At 38.0% G+C, this 17,142-nt stretch overlaps 1 protein-coding gene across 2 annotated transcripts in view; it reads right to left on the reverse strand.

Moving 5' to 3' along the window:
- TRHR (thyrotropin releasing hormone receptor) overlaps positions 1 to 16,186 on the reverse strand; it is a 34,018-nt gene extending 17,832 nt beyond the window's left edge. Inside the window, exons 1-2 of one of the 2 annotated variants that reach the window (XM_008051204.1) lie at positions 16,102 to 16,186; positions 14,660 to 15,537 (exon numbers count right to left, since the gene is read on the reverse strand). In XM_008051204.1, the coding sequence (XP_008049395.1) occupies positions 14,660 to 15,448 (789 nt within the window). In that variant the 5' untranslated portion in view covers positions 15,449 to 15,537; positions 16,102 to 16,186. Of the gene's footprint in view, positions 1 to 14,659; positions 15,595 to 16,101 lie in introns of those variants that run through there. The other variant, XM_021708795.1, reaches the window with a different exon arrangement.
- Between the last annotated feature and the right edge of the window lie 956 nt (positions 16,187 to 17,142).

Below are 17,142 nucleotides of genomic sequence, written 5' to 3' on the forward strand. Positions count from 1 at the left end.
CAAAAAAAAAAAAAAAAGAGTGCACTGCACGATACCATATTCCTCTGAGGTAAAGTCGGTAGCAAAGTCAAATCAAGAACTCTGCAAAATGGAGTGTGTTGTGCAAAATGGAGTGTGTTGCTTTTGTAGCAAGGTTAATTGCTTCTACGCGTCTTTCTAGAATCCTTTAAAGGTAAAAGAGCCAAGATATTGAAGAGATACAAACCAGACTGTGAACATCAGATATGTCATCTTATCAACTGGGAGTCATCTGATAAAGGGAATACCTGGCTCCAGATTGTGAGGAAGAATTTACTGCCCAGGAGCTGGTCCTGTTCACAGTGTTTTTGAGAAAGGGGGCTTATGGAGCACCTGGCTTCTATCAATTTGGAGTCAGGGCTTCAGATGGAACTTTTTGGCAAATGAAGAAATCCCTGAACTGTGGTTGTGCATCAGATCTGATCCAGTTTGGCCCTTTGTCATAAGCTCCTTGCCTCAGTGAACGGGAATGGCATACAAAATGTGAAATTGTACTTGCTGTGGGCATGTCACTCTCTGCAGCAACAAAACACCTCTGAGGACAATGTCAACTAGAATTTGGTCAACAAAAAGACTCATTTAAATATGGCTTATTGGGAATGAGTTCCACAACAAAACCACTAGAAAATGTGTAGATGTCACTAAGACATTCCAGTCACCTCTAAATTACTACCACATCAGTTTATTTTTCTTAACACGAATGAGATTTAATCCTGTTGTCATCCTACCCGCTACCTACTTTTGCCATTTTCCACAACAAACAGCCATCCCTTTTCTCCCTGCCATTACATCATCCTTCTCAGTGACTTTCCATTCTTCCTCATTGAGAAAATAGAGACCAGCTTATAAATCCTCGCCACTTTCTGTCCCATAATCTGAAACTGATCTGCAACCACGACCATCCATATCTCTTTTCCTTGTATCTTATTCATTCCTTCTTTAATTCACTCATTTATTTATCTACTTATTTGACAAATATCACTGGATACTTCCACGTGCCAGACACTGTGCCAGGTGCTGGAGATGGATCTGTGAATTAGACACAATCTCTGCTGACAAGAAAAAGAACGATGATGACTCCCTTTGTATTCTATGTTGTCTCCTCAGGATCCTTACTCCATCAGGATTGAGTCTTCCTTGTGCATCTACACATAATTTCTTCCACTTTACTAACTCTTTTGGATCAAGCTTGAAACAGGCTTAGGTTTCTGCTATCTTGAGAAGTAAAGCAAAATAAAGTGAACATAAATAACCTGCCTTATTTCTTTCTTCACATCACTACTATTCTTTCTCTCTCGCTTGCTCACAATCAAGTTTGTTAAAACAATAGTCTGGTCTTACTCTCTTTCTATTCCCCTATACCCATGTATTATTCACCAACTCCATACAATCTATTTCCTCAGCATTTCATGGAAACTGCATTCACAAACTGGATGCTTCAGTCCTTATCTTTACTTTTGCATTTACATTTTTTATTGACCACTAATAAAAATGGTCTCTTGACATCTGTTACTCTTTTTCCTGGTTTTTCTCCTCCCTCTCAGACTATCCCTTCTCTTTTTCTTTTATAGATTTTTCATTCTATTCTCCCTAGAATTCTAGCTCCTCCGGGGTTTCTTCTCAATTTTACGTTTCCTCCAGTGATCGCTTCTACTCTGGTGTCTTCAATAAACCATCTGTATACTAAAGGCTCCCAAATCTGTATCTCCAGGCTAAATGTTTCTTCTGAGCTCTCAATCTATATTTCTAACTGCACCTTTGTATTCTATAGACACTTCAAAGTAACATGGGCAAAACTAAACAACATGCTCACCCCACTGAAATGTGCTCCTTTTGATGATTATCCTCATTTAGGTAAATTACACTTTTTAAAAAAAAAGTTGAAGTCTCACTCTGTTGCCCAGGCTGGAGTGCAGTGGCATGACCATGGCTCACAACAACCTCAACCGCCTGGGTTCAGACTGTTCTACTGCCTCAGCCTTTTGAGTAGCTGGGACTAAAGGCATGCACCAACACGCTCGGCATTTTTTTTTTGTTTTGTTTTTTATTGTAGAGATGAGGTCTCATTTTGTTTCCCAGGCTGGTCTTGAATTCCTGGGCCCAAGCAATCTTCCTGCCTCAACCTCCCAAAGTGCTAGGATAACAGGCATTAACCATAGCGCCCAAGGACTATTCCATTAATAATAGCAGTAGTTAGCATTTTAACATTTATTATTTCCATGTTTCAGGCATTGTGAGAAGTATTTTATATGGATTTTTGCACTAAATCCTACTAAGCACCTTGTGAGAGAGATACTGTTAGTATCATCCTTTTTACAGATATGCAAATGGAGACTCAAGGCTGTAAATTAACTTGTTTACATTATATACTCAGTGGCCAGCCCTGACTCTGACCCCAGGGATGAGATTCCAGAATTCAGACTCTCAACTGTCACACCACTTTCTCTCTCAATGCTTCAAGTGAGTCACTTTTGACATCTTTCTTTTTTGCTTTCTACATATCTACTCACATCAAAGTTATTGATTCTATTTCAAATGTATCAATTTCTCTCCTCATTGCTATCTGCCTTATCAAGCTAGGCCCTTGCAGAATGATTCCTATCTTGCCCATTTTGTTGCAATCCCCTCCCAATGAATGCTCTTGACTTTGGTCCAATTCTTTGCCTACATTGAAGACATAGTGGTCTTCTTCAAGCATAAATCTGATTATTGCACTCTTTGCCTTGCAAGCTCCAATGACTTTTTATGGCCTCTATAATTAGCATTCTTAAAAATTTTTATTTTAATAGCTTTAGGGTACAAATGGTTTTTGGTTACATGGCTGCTTTGTATAACAGTAAAGAAATCTGAGTTTTAAGTGTACCTGCTACCATCATAGGTGCACATTTTATCCAACAGGTAGTTTTTCATCCCTTCCCATCCCATCCATAGTCTTTAGAATCTTGTCCAAATCCCTTCTTCACTAGATGAAGATCTTACATCCTGATCCCAGCTTATCTCATTAGTCTCATCTTTTGTGGCCCACACTTAAGGAGCTTCTTGTGGTTCTCTGGACTCATTGCGTTCTTCAACTAGATTCCTGGTCTTCATCTGTATTGTTCTTACTGCATAAACCATCTTCCTTCTCTTCTTTGCCTACAAAACGTCTATGAATTCACAAGGCTTTAGGAGTCCTGATTTCCCAAAAGTCTCTGATGGCCGCCTCTCTCCATTTGGCATTGAGGTAGGTATCACTAATCTGTGTGTTTTACTATAATAACAACAGTTATTTCTTTAGAACTTCAATTATCGGTTTACTAGTCTATCTTTTCTACTAGACTGTGCATGTTTTGTGAGCAGAAACTGTTTTGTTCATTTTTATATCCTAGTCCCTAATACAGTGACAATAATAGGCTTTCCATTAAATCATAAATGGGGAGGTACAAATCTGTCCTGAATCTGGATATCTGCTTCTTACTTTCACCATTTTTCTGACCCATATAATAACGTGCTGGGAAAGATTGTAAAAATTTAACTAGACCATGCTTAATTCTAGGATAGCATCTCCCCTGTGCACTGCAGTAGGTTTATACAAAAGTATTGATTTGATTTGCTTGTAATTTATTCAGAGAGTTGTCTAACTGATTCCTAAAGAAACCCCTGGGGGTCCATTCTAGCACTTTAACATCTCTAGTTAAATATTTCTCCTGTAAATGTACTCCAAATACGAACCTATTCCTATGTTTCCTGGTAAAGCAGAAATAGCGTCAGAGCATTCTTTTCTCCCACCCTCCCTTACCGAATTTTATGTCCACATAATCTTTGAAATGTTTGCAAGTAAAAGCAGTCATAAAGCTGAACTTCTATCAGAGGACACCAGGCAGGGTGTCAGTTCTGCACCTTATGGGTGCTTGAATCACTTGATTTTACAAAATGATCTTTAAAAATTCATGGGGTGCTTTGCATCAGCCCTGCTTCTGTCATCTCTCCTTCTCACAATGGTGCTGCCTCTCTCACTGAGTCATTTCCTTATTTTCTAAGCTGAGAACTGCTGCCCCCAGAAAATATGCTGAGTTCTCCTATAGTCATAAATCCCCATAAAACTCAAACAACAAAGACCCAGAATAAAGAGGCATGGATGCTTTACTTTCTTGCAGTCACTATATAATTATGCTCAGGCAATCTATCCAAGGGGTATAGCCAGAAGTCACTAGTGTTGTTTATGAAAGGTTGCAGTATTTTCTTTTCCAAAATGCTATCTATTTTTATTTCAACAAAATATGGCTGTCAAGTGTTTTACATTATTCATCCTAATGCATGTGCACATAATTTGACCTTTGTTTAATTTTCAGAGCTAACTTGACTTTAAATTTATTCAAGTTTTTCTCATGTACCTTCATGCAGCTCTGAAACGTTGTGTTTGACTCCAAGGTCAAGGCCAGCACTTCTGTTTTAGAGAAATCCACTTATTCTTTTACATGCATCTTCTTTAGCTCCTTGGCTCATTTTTCTTTCCTTACTTGCCCTCTCCACTTGGAGTATCCCCTAAAACTTCGTTTATGGCCCTCTAGCCATGTTCTAAAAGGGCAAAATAGGTCTTTTTATTTCTAGCTAAATCTCCCATCCTCTTAGCCTCCTAATTGTAAACACTCTTGTAGATCTTAGTTTTCGTCAGTTTGTTCTTCCCTCTTTTAAATTCAACCCTCATCATACCTTCTTTCCACTATACTAATGATTCTCAAATCCATTTATCTGATCTTCACCACACACTTCCAATCTCACATTTTCCACTCCTACATACCTCTCATCTTCAATTAAACATTTCAGATAATGTTTGAATTACCTCTCCTTCACCATTTCTTTTAATAAATCTACCATCTTTAGTTTCCTGAAAAAAATCTTTAGAGTTGTATTTGAATCTTCCTTTTTCTTCATTCTTGTGCCCAGACTTTATTAGTGTAGTCATTTATCAATATGTCCTTTAGGCAACTTGGGCACAAAAGTAAATGGGATCATGCACAGTCTGGTGGGAGAGACAGACAATCAACAAATGATTTACAGCAACATGGTGAGCTGTACAGATGAAAAGCATAAAATACTACAAGCTGAAGGGAGAAATCACCTACTGGTGGTGGTCAGGCAAGCCTGTCCTGAGAGATGACCACCTAGAGGGTGAGTAAGAAGTCGCAGATCAGATAAGGGACTACAGGTTGCTCAAGCCTCGGGAAGTCTACACACTGGCTGAGAGGCATGATAGAGCGTAACAGCAGGGAAACTGCCGATGGCATGATCTGCTGGGGGAAAGAGGAGAGGAGAAATTGGAAAGTAAGCAGGGAGCAGATCACAAATGTCCTGGTATGCCAAGATGATGACTTGGGATTTTGACCTATAAGAAATGGGACTATTGAAGGTTTTCAGCAGCATGATGATGATATATTTGCATTTTAGGTGACTCTAGCTGCACTCTGAGAGAAAAATGGAAAAAGAGCAATGAGGAAGCAGGGGGATTGAAAGAGACTTCTGCAAGTGAGGCCAGGTTAGAGACTAGCCTTCTTACCTACAGTGAGGAGAGGACAGGATGAGACTGGAACACAGGCAATAGAAAGGGGATGCTAGGTGTGGGAGGGATTCAGAGGAAAAAATTCCAAGTATAATGATGTGAGGACAGTATAAAGTTTTGAGATAGGTATTTAAGGAATAAAAAGAGGAAACATTATGGTCCTGCAAATGGAGGGCCCATTTGGAATGGAAACTCCAAAGGTGACGTGCAGAGTGTGATACTCTCTGGCATCGCTCAGTAGCATGATGAGAGAACTGAGAAGGCAGGTATTGGTGGAGACTTTATGCCTAGTTTTCTGGCCCTGTTGACTGCTTCTGTGAGTTTGAAGGTCTTTTTGTATTTCATGTCAGCCTGGTGAATGCCGACTCATTCCTCAAGAGTGAGAGTGACTCTTACCCTGCTGTAGGCTTGCTCTCTAGGCTTAGGCACAGTAAGCACCACTTTCTTGTTGTCTCTTTTGTACACTGTACACCCTACCCTTGCATTTTCCAGTTGTTTTTTTAATGCCAATCTTTCATATTTTACTGAAAGTTTCATAAGATAGTGACCATCATTGGTTCTTTAGACAGTGCCTGGCATGAAATTAGTGCTCAATAATTGTTTATTGAATTAAAAAGGTAATGGATGAACAAAGCCAGAAAAAGGATGCAAAGGTCATATTTTAGAGAATATTGAAAGTCAGTAAGGGAAGATTGGAGATATTTCTTTTTGAAAGAAGATGATGTGAGCAAATTGTTTTTAGGAGAATTAGTCACATGGGGCACTTAGATGGACTTATTCTTAATTTTATACCTCTGTTTATGTTGTTTCCTTCCCTGCGTTGCTAACCCTTTGCTTCTCTGCACCTTCTGTCCAAGATAACTCTCTTATTGTGGGGGGAATTTTTAAGGTTTGTGGTAATACCACAGGTTTTTGTATAACAAAATGAATTATTATCTTAGCCTTTCAGATAAATCAACCTGTCCTGCTTGGAGGGGCAAGTCTTCTTAAAATATCTTATTGACTAATATAATCACCATCATACTGGCTGACTAGTTGCACTTTGATTATTGTGAAATTCAAAAAGAATTTGATAAAAGGCAAGAGAATTTTAATTAAAATCGGAGAATAATATAACACTTAAAATAAGCAACAATTTTTTAAGGAGCAAAAGAGTGTTGGACTTGACTGAGCCACTAAGTCTGCATGAATGTACTCTTCCACATTTTCATTTGTTATATATACAAAATGACATATGCTTAAATATATATGTGTGTGTGTGTGTGTGTGTGTGTGTGTGTGTGTGTGTGTGTGTGTGTGTATACATATATGTATATATACATATACGCACAAGCACAGAAGTAAGCTGGCAAATATTTAACAAACATCCCTCCACAAAAAAGAAGGAGACCCCATATTGTCATATTTACTGATTTCTGTTGTGTAATACTTCAGTCATGACCAGGTTTAAGCAACCTGTGTGATGACACTGAATGCTGAGTTGGAGAGTGAGACCTAACACCTACAAAGCCTAAAATCTGCAACTCCTTGGCAACAACACACTAAGGCATATATACACTTTATGGAGCCTGCAATATGCCAAAGCAGTGCTGAGAGTACTGAAGATACAAAGATGTTAGTGGGAGTAGGAAGACAGGCTAACAATTATAATATACAAGAATGACTAACCTGGAAGTATGTGCAAAGTGTTGTGGAAGAACACTTAACATATATAGTTATATTTAAGAATTTAACTGTATACATCTGCGGGAGAAATTCAGTGAACACTTGATGCGGTGATTGGGCATCATTCAATTTGAAAAGATCATTGGGAGTTTGCAAGCTGAAGAGTATTCCAACTGAGATAAGCTAGCAAGTTCAGAGAAATACAGATAATTCAGAATTGCTGGAGTGTAAGTTGGGAGAGCCACGGAGGTGAAGTCGCAAATGCAGGAAAGGGCCGAGATCTTATTTGTTATGCTAAGGAGTTTAAACTCCAGGCCTCAAGGACCTATAAAAATTATTTTGATAATGTCTCTCTGTGTTAGAGAGATCGCTTAGTCAGCAATGCTCAAAATGATTTTGAGGAGAGTGGAATGGGAGTTAGGGAGACTGGCAAGGTGTGCACTGAAACAAGGCAGTGAGAGGTGGTGAACCAGGACAGTGGCAGAGTGAGTGGGGAAGGAGGCCAGCAAGAGAATCATGAGCTAGAAGCACTGGGACCTGGCTATTGCTTAGCTAGGGGTGGTGGGATCATAAGAGAAAAAGGCCCTTGGAAGGACTCCAGGTTTCTGGCTTGGGAACTTAAAATAGGAAAGGAAGAAAGAGGTAGAGGTTTACAGGGGAAAATAACGGGTTCATTTTAGACATATGGGATTGATGTAATTATGTTAAAAAAGCAATTGCATGTTGAGGGTTAGAGATCTCCCTCCCTCCTTCACTCCCTTCTTTCCTCCCTCCCTCCCTTCCTTTTCTCCCTCCCTCCCTCTCTTTCTCTCTCCCTTCTTTTTAAGAGACAGGGTCTTGTTCTGTTACCCAGGTTGGAGTGCAGTGGCACTATCATAAGTCACTGCAGCTTCAAAGTCCTGGGCTCGAGTTCCTCCTGCCTCAGCTTCATGAATAGCTGAGATGACAGGTGAGTGTCTCCATGCCTGGCTACTTTTATTGCATTTTATTTTGTAGAGATGGGGTCTTACCGCGTTGCCCAGGCTGGTCTCCCACTCCTGGGCTCAAGCTTTCCTCTGGCCTTGGCCTCCCAAAGAACTGGAATTATAGGCATGAACCACCTCAACTGGCTGGGAGGCGTCTTTTCTAGAGCTATATATTGTAGACTTGGAGGCAATAGTTGTAAGTGTGGGTATAGAAGAAAGTGTGTACAAGGCTGGGGAGGAGGACTGGGATTTGGACGTAGCAGGACCACTGTTTCAGGCTTCCTCCACTAGACAATTCTCTCGCATAGCCTCACTTTGATGATACCAGACTATTTCCTCCCTTAAAGTGCCCATCTACTTCTCCCTTTTTGTTGAACTTTCTTCCTTTACCCCTGACTTTCTGAATACATTGCTGCTTTTAGACATTCAGTCCATCTTTATTGGCTCGGCTTAAATGCCATGTATCCCATAGAGTCATCCTTCATTTTCCCTGTACCCCTCACCAATGTTGTGTCCTCTATCACATAATGTAATGATCTGCCTAGAATTATTTGTGTCCATAGTTTAAGTGACTTCCTTGAAGGTGAAGAGTTTATTTATATATATCCCTGGAATCTCCACACCTAGGGCAATGCTAGGTGCTTTTTGAGTGTGAATGAATGTTTAATTAAATTGAAGAAGATATTGGATAAGAATGACCTACTGAAAAGTTTTGCTTAATGCTAACCCAGTTTTAGTTTTATGACTTTTATATTCTCCAGCTTATTAAAAAAAAAAAAAGGAAACAAGACTAAGGACATAGTTACAGACCAGCCTTCTCCTGTCAGGAGTTTGGGGTATCTCTTTGGATTCTGAAGAATTCATGAAAGTTTATGTAAAGAAGTACAAAATAGTTTGTCATTTTCAAGGTTAACTGATTTTAAGATTTTGTGTGTGTGTGTGTGTGAGACCAAACTGAGAATTCTATAGAAGTGTAGATTTTCCTTTTCTGTAGGTATATAGGAAAATAGATCATTTTCTATCAGTAAAATTATGGCTCAAACTACGAATATAAAATTAGCAATAAACAATGTGTCTTCAGCTAAAACAAAGAACACAAAACATAACTGCAAGGGATTATTCATCGATTTATAAGATGGGTTTGAAATCTTTCCTTATACAGGATGTGAATTAGAAAATAGAAAACTATTCTTTAATAAAAATAAAATGACACACTTAGCTACTTATGTGCTACGTGACAAAAGTCACACTTTTTCCCTTCTGAACATAGAAATCTTTACACTATGAAGGATATAGTTGGAACAAATAAAACAATTAGAAATGAAAAATGAGCCTGTGAAAACAACCCCAGTAATCTCAAAAAATCTAATTTAGGCCCAATGCTGAAGAGTTTAGTGCCACTAATTCGCCTTGGGAGACTAATCATTGGTAGAGCTACCTGGGGAGGAGGATGATTTTGTTGAGCAAGAATTCTCTTAGATATAGGTGGAGCTGGCATTTGCTTAAGTCGCGGGACTTAAGAGACTTTATGCTCCCAAGTGCCAGCCCCACTGCCTGAAATTCCAACATTGTACCTCCTTTCCTTTGTATCTTGCAAGTTTTTCCTTGTTCAAGATGACTTTTTAAAAAAGTAAATAACGCCAGAGATAGGAGTTAGAGCGAGGCAAAGGAGAAGAGAGAAGACACACTGAAGCCATTTCTTGACCCAAGTGTATTCATTTTCCATGAACAACACATTGTGTGACTGGGGCATGAATAAGAAAAGGTCAGGAGAAATGGGGTCACTAAAACACACAGGAAAGAGGGAAGAATAGTAGCTGATTGGACAGGTTGGAGGGGAGAAAGCATGAATTTTGTTTGCTGTATCTTATTTGAATTCAGCAACAACTCTATGAGGTCTTTGGTTTTCCTGTTTTATTGATGAGAAAACTGAGGCGCAGAGAAATGGGCTCATCCCTAATCATTTTATTTTATTCTGTGCGTTCTCTCTGAGAATATCAATATCAACATTTGGTGTGAAAAAACAGGAAACAAAATTATATATACATTTGGAGTATAATTATATTTCAAAAGATCCAGTGAAAACAGAAAAGGAATATAACAAAATGATAATGATTTTAGTCTTTGAGAGGTAAAATGAAGGATATCTTCTTACTTATTCCTAGTTTTCTGTATTTTTTATAATACACATAATGGCTTTTACATCATCCTTGTCATCATCATCAACAACAAAGTACATGTATTACTTTAGAAAGAAAAGTTGCTTTTTGCGGGGAGAGGTGCTATCAACATTTTTTCTAGTAGGGTAAAAGACAAAAATTTATGGAAAAAAATACTTTTTGATTTTTTAAGACTTGATTAGTCAAATAAAATGCATAATGAAAAATTTGCTATGAACTCTTGGAGTGTCTAGAAGACTATGTTACATGGTTTCCCTCTCAGTTATACTGCACGAATGAAGAAAAAGGTATTAGAATGACCCCACTGAAAGTAAAACTGGTATCCTGAACTATAAAAATTCTGCACATCCCTGCATCCTGTGGAAAGTACATATTTGAATTGAGTGTATTTATTGATGTTATATTCATTTACCAGGATGTTTCGATGTTCCCCAAAACCAAATGATTCAATCAGTCAGATAGACATATATAGTTAATGATATATGTTTTAGCTACATAATGCTAAATACCTGAACTAACTGAACTGGTGCAATTTTATATATATATATATATATTTTTTTTTTAATTTTAAAGATGTTGGGTACAATTCAGGATTAGGTACATAAGTGGTCTATACTGAAGCAATCTTTGGGCACTAAGTAGAGTTGAAGCATAACAAACATGATAATTTGTGCCTGCTTAATATAAAAACAACCAACTCTAAAAAGCAAAATATTTAGTCAATCAGATCATCCTTTTTTTCTACACAATTCCAAGCCATAGGTTGAGTAATTAATTTTATCACATTTACCCAAAGTTTAGGCAATTTTCTAAAACATAACTGAATCTCTGAACAATAGGACAAAAAGATTCTGCAAAGGGAACATAAGTTAAAAACAAATGCAAACAAAAAACTCACATTTGTCCTTTACATGCAAATACTCTTTTATTTCCTTTTAAAATGTAGTTCTTTTAGGCTATGCACATTTAAATTTAATAACTTGGTTAGAAAGACCTGGCCCAGATGAGAATTTATTAAAATGCAAACTAAACTTGCTTAAAAAAATGAAGAGAAAATATTAAAATATAAGTCATTGGGTTATAGAAGGTGTAGGTTTGAACCTTTTGAATATTTTTTTAAATGACTATTTTGGAAGGGAAACAAACAAATCAGAGGTCACCAATTTTTGTTCAAAACTGTCTCCACTTCTCTGCTTTCATTCCCACTAGTTAGGATGCCACTCCTCTTCCATATGCAGAGCCCTGGGGCCATGTTGAATTGTCTTCTCTTCTTATTTTGTGTCTAATATGTTCACATTGCACACTTTCTTTCTTTGAAATGGCTATCTGGTTTATACCTTACTTTAAAGTCTCTTGATAGAGGATCTTACTGCCTCATGCCTACAATAACTTCCGAAGTAATCTTTATGCCACCAGTCTCTCTCCCTTAAATTCTGCCTCCCTGCAGCTGTCAGATTTCTTACCCTCAAACTCCACTTCATCATTGCTGTTCCCTGCTCACTACTCACATTCTTTGTTGCCTCTGCGTTAAATTCAAACTCCTTCCTCTGCCTTCTCTCCCTCTCCCTCTCCTTCTCTCTTACACACACACACACACACACACACACACACACACACACACACACACACAAAACACACACACACACACACACTTCTATCAATCTAATCTTACTTTTTACCACTCTCCGAAATATGTCATTCATTTTTAGGCAACCAAGTCATTCCATCTCATAAAAGTCCTACCGCCGTGGGCCCCTCCTTGCTACCTCTCCAAACTCAAACCATTCTCATCCCACCACCACGTCTCTTGACCTTTATGTGTGAAATGCTTCTTTTCCTGACTTTTTACTTTTCAAATTATACTCATCCTTCCAGAGCTATATCAAATACCATTTCTTCCACCCAAACTTCTCTGATTCCTGTAACCCCATAATTTTCCTTCTTTTCTCTGAACTCACATCCCATCTATAATCAGGACTGAATTAAACCGCACATCACTTAAATACACTCGTATTGACTTACATGGAAAACCAAGTTTCCCAATGAGGGTGTGTTGGTATATGTAGCAAGGGCACTTCTTCATTGTGCAGAACTATCTTACATATCACAGGACATCTGGCATCCCTCATTTCTGAATGCTGACAGTGACATTAATGTGATAACCCCAAATGCTTTGAGTACATTTATAAATGTCCTCATTATTAATAAGTTCCTTAAATAGGTTACTATATCATATACACATCTGTTCAATAAATTCTTTTTGTTTGAGTAGTGAATGCATATTTTTAAGAACAAATATATACTTTCCTTACAGTTTCCAACATTTAAAAACTAAGAAGTCCTAATTAACACTCAGGGATTAATCATGACTCCACTTTAGGTATCTTTCATTAGATATTTCTTTGGATCATCACACTGGTCCTGGATATTGCTATTTATTGGGTTTTGTAGCTAAAAAAAGCTAAGACTCACAGAGTTCTGCTTATCCAAGGTCATAAAGCTAGATTAAAACCCTGGCATTTAAGCTCAAGTTTGTTTGGAGTCAAATCTTTGGCTTTTTCTTCTATCACACAGCTTCTGTAAAGACAGCTGATCTATAACAGCTTTGAAATAAGAGTGTGAACATGTAACATAATTAGCAATTTAAAGCACATTATTAATGTTGATGGATACTAATAACCATAATTGAAAGAAAGGACATTAGACTAGACAAACAATTTTTAAAAAATTTATAACAAGATTATAAATTGGAGTCTAATGAATGAATTTACTTACTGACCTTTCTTGCTGCAGACATTAGCCCTTGTTTGGTCTCTAATTGAGATGTACATATTCTTTACTCTCTTACTGTATTTGTTAATGTTTGTCTTGGCAGATAGTCAACAGATCTCTCTAAATTTCCATTAATCAAGTTTGGAGTAATAGATGGCCAAATTTGCCCTGTATTAGGTAGTACTGCTTGATCCAAAGCAAAAGAAGTCTAAGATCTGGCAATAGTTGCTTGGGTCTTCCCTTCTATTGTGTGTCTTTAATAATTTCATATAAATTAAATATCACAGTATTTTAAAATGATGTATGTATTTTCTTTTACTCACAGTTATTATTAATTTCATGCATATCTAAAACACCTGCATTTTTTAGTAGTTTATTTCACTATGTCCAATTATAATTCTTTAAACATCAACTAGTCTAGAGTTAAGGAAGCAGTAGTGTAGATTATCCATAACCATACTTTTTTCCTTAAAGTACACTCAGTTTCTATCTATGCACACAAAAAGAATTATATTTCTTGCACATAAAATAGAACTCATTTAAAAGAACTGGTATTGTTAATTTCAAGTTTTCTTTTGCAACTATGAGAATAAAAATGTAAAATGTATAATCTATTTAACAAATAATAAAAATAAACTGAAGGCTAAGTTTGTAAGTACTTTAGAACAATTGTGCAAATGTAGATAAATGTGTATAGGACACGAAAGCATTTTATTCCTACATTGTCTTATAAAGCCATATCTACTGTAATGAAGTGGCACTTCATTCACTAGTAAAAACCACTATACAACTGAAATCACGTGGGCATTTAGGAGAGCTGAAAGCATAAAGGAATTTTTAGTTACACTTAGCAGGTAAGAAAGACATTTTTAAAAGATTCAGCCATTCTTTATAACAAATTGAGCTTGATGTTGCCCCCCTTATAACATGTCCTGAACAAAGCACATTTTCAGCTTCTACCTGCTGGAACACGGAGAGGGTGATAGAATCTTTCTCCATTTAGACTAGTAAAAAATATGCCCAGGAACCTTTCTTGTTAATATGTCTCAATTGTGAGTCACTATTAAATGGCAAGAAAAGTTTCTTTATTTTACAAATCTGTTCTTAGACTATCTTACCAAATCTCTGTCGTGCAACAGAATTGTTAAAGATCATTCTTTGCCATACAGTAGAATTTTTTCTTAGGAAGCCAGAAGTGGTCCAAATATTCTGATAACATTTCCAGAGAGGCACAAACATTTTAAAGGTGAATTTAAGAGTTTCTGATTATATTTTCATATATCTGAACAGCACCTGGACTGTTACCTGGTGATATGTTATTGGATTTTTCCTGCCTATTTTTAGACCCTCAGTTGCTTTAGAGATGAGTTTAATATGCAAAGCAGAAGCTTGCAGTGTAAAACCTTTGCATGATTGTATTTTGGTTTTGCCATCAGGTAAACAGGGTAAAGATGATCCCATCTCACAAGGAACCCTATCCCATATTTTCTCGATTGACATGAAGGTTCAGTTTTTCTTACCTGCTTCCTTGAAGAGACTGTGCTGTTGAAACATCTGTTAGAGGTATTCAAGTTCAAATTCTTGTTCTGATGAGTTGAGTCATTTTTCCATTTCTTAGAGTTTTCTTTAGGATCTGAAGGAATGGGATTTAAGAAAAGGATTCTAGCTATGAGTCCATACAGGACAGTGGCCAGGATCATTGGCACTACATAAAAGACACCAAAGTCCATTAGGTAAATAGGTGAGTAGTAATTCCTGGAGATCTTGTAGCCACAGGATATCACCACAGCATCTTTGTAGGTGCTAATATTGAGATCCAGCAAGAAGAACCAGAGCATACAGTAAATAGATGTGAAAGCCCAGACAAAGATGATGATCTTTTTGGCTCTAGAAAACGTGCAGAGAAACTGGGCTTTGATGGGGTGACAGATTGCTATGTATCTTTCAATGGTAAAGGCTGTGATTGAACAAGAGGATGCATTAATTCCCAAGTACTGGAGGTAAGTAATGCAGAGGCAGCCAACATAGCCGTAGACCCAGGAACCGTAGATACTGTCTGTAATGTTGGGGAGGCCAGCAGCCACCAAGACCATGAGATCGGCTACTGCTAGACTCACCAGGTAGCAGTTTGTGGGGGTCCTCATGTGCTTGGTTCTCATGACCACCAGTACTACCATGATGTTGCCCACGATGCCCAGGCCACAAATAACGAGCACAAGTAAGATGGTGACCACCTGGTATTCAAGGGCCACTGCTGCTCGTGGCTGAAGCTGCGTTTGGTTCAGGTCACTGCTTGTCTCGTTTTCCATCTTTAGTGGCTTAAAGCTTCTTGGAAACACTGACTTCTCAAAACATCTTCTTTCCAGTGTCCACTTCTATTGCAGCCGTGCCATCCCCCCTGTGAAGGATTATAGCACAGTACATATTCACTACAGCGTCCCCATTTTCTGATCAAGTCTCAGTCACAAATAACTCTCACTTCCTCTCCTTTCACCTCCCCTCTTTCTAAAGGACTAGGGCTCACATGTACTTCTGAAAACTTCTTTTATTGCAACTCTAGTGTACAAAGAAGTAACTGTCTTGACTAACTCACGTTTAAAAGAACCAGTTCCCTCTCAATGGAGAAAAATGCTTAAGAAAAGGGAAACAGAAAAAGCTCCCTGTTTTGAAACAGTGCCCAATTGAAACAAAACAAAAAACAAAAAAACTAAATGATGTCTACTAACTGAAAAATAAATACTGAGAAACATTTCAGAGACTTGGGGAAAGCAAAATAAAGATGAAAAATGTACCGGGGGAAAAGCCAAGAGGCTCAATGATCAAGCTTGGTAGGAATTTAGCTGTTGGCTCCTTCGCTTTCAGAGAGTGAGGTATCTTTGCTATAAAACAGCAAGCTTTTGAGTCTACATTTCACCATGCCCCCTGCCCCACATACCCAATAAAGCACAATTTCTTCTCTTACCTTATTCTGTCTAGTGCTGCCTGCTTTTCTGTGTGGATGAAGCAGTAATAGGTCCAAGTTTCTAATCCTGCATAAAAATCTCAACTCTGTTTGACAGGGAGACCCCTTAGCAGTGCTCAGTCTTCAGGACTGCAGTTCCTCCAAACCCTCGCAGCCCTTTTCAACTAATGACAGACCATACAGCCGCAGCAGAAGCAGAAACAGCAGCAGGAGCAGCAGGGAGGCTGTCAAATCATAGATCGTCCCCTAATGAGAACATACACGCACTCTCTCTCTCACACGCTCAGACACATACACACACACTCACTCACTCACACATACCAGTCAGTCCTCACTGATTCAGAGTCTTCTCCCCCTGAAGGATTGACTTTTAAATGCACTGATGATACAGTCTTCAATCTGGAAGGCTGAAATCATAAGCAAGGGGTCTAGAAGCTGCTGATCTTGTCGTTGCTGATAGTCAAGTTCTGCAGGAATTCTAGTACCTGAGACGCCTTGAAATGTATACTTAAACTCGTTGCTTGATAGGAGGACTTTGGGTAGCGAATCTTTCTCAGTCTAGACACAACCCTTGAAGCTTGAAATATCTGTCTGAGCAGAAATCAACTTCTCCTTTTTTTTTTTTTTTTTTTTTTACCATAGAAACCCTTAGACTGCTTCTTTACCGAACCAGTGAAATTGGCTCTCTCCTCTCATATTTTATGAATGGAAAATGAATTAAAATTGATTTTAAATCATTTCAACTGCAATCTTGGGAGATTTATAATTTTTTTAAATGTTCTTTGAACTAAGAACATCGACTTAAACCTCCATAGGAACTGTTAAATCTGGTTTTCAAATCTGGTTCTGGACCACTTTTTAGAATATCTCTAATGCTTCTGGTGCCATTTCCCCCTCACCCATCCTCTGGACTTCCAGTCACACAGACCACCTAGCGATGTTTTATCTCAATTTATTTATGGGTAGAAAAATCATCTAGTAAGGTTCTAGCCCAGTGCCACTCTGGTATCACACTTGTGAAATGAAACTTTACAGACATTT

The sequence above is a fragment of the Carlito syrichta genome, unplaced genomic scaffold (genome assembly GCF_000164805.1).
Source record: "Carlito syrichta isolate Samal-C Ts95f unplaced genomic scaffold, Tarsius_syrichta-2.0.1 Scaffold64104, whole genome shotgun sequence".
In the NCBI taxonomy this organism is placed as follows: Eukaryota; Metazoa; Chordata; class Mammalia; order Primates; family Tarsiidae; genus Carlito; species Carlito syrichta.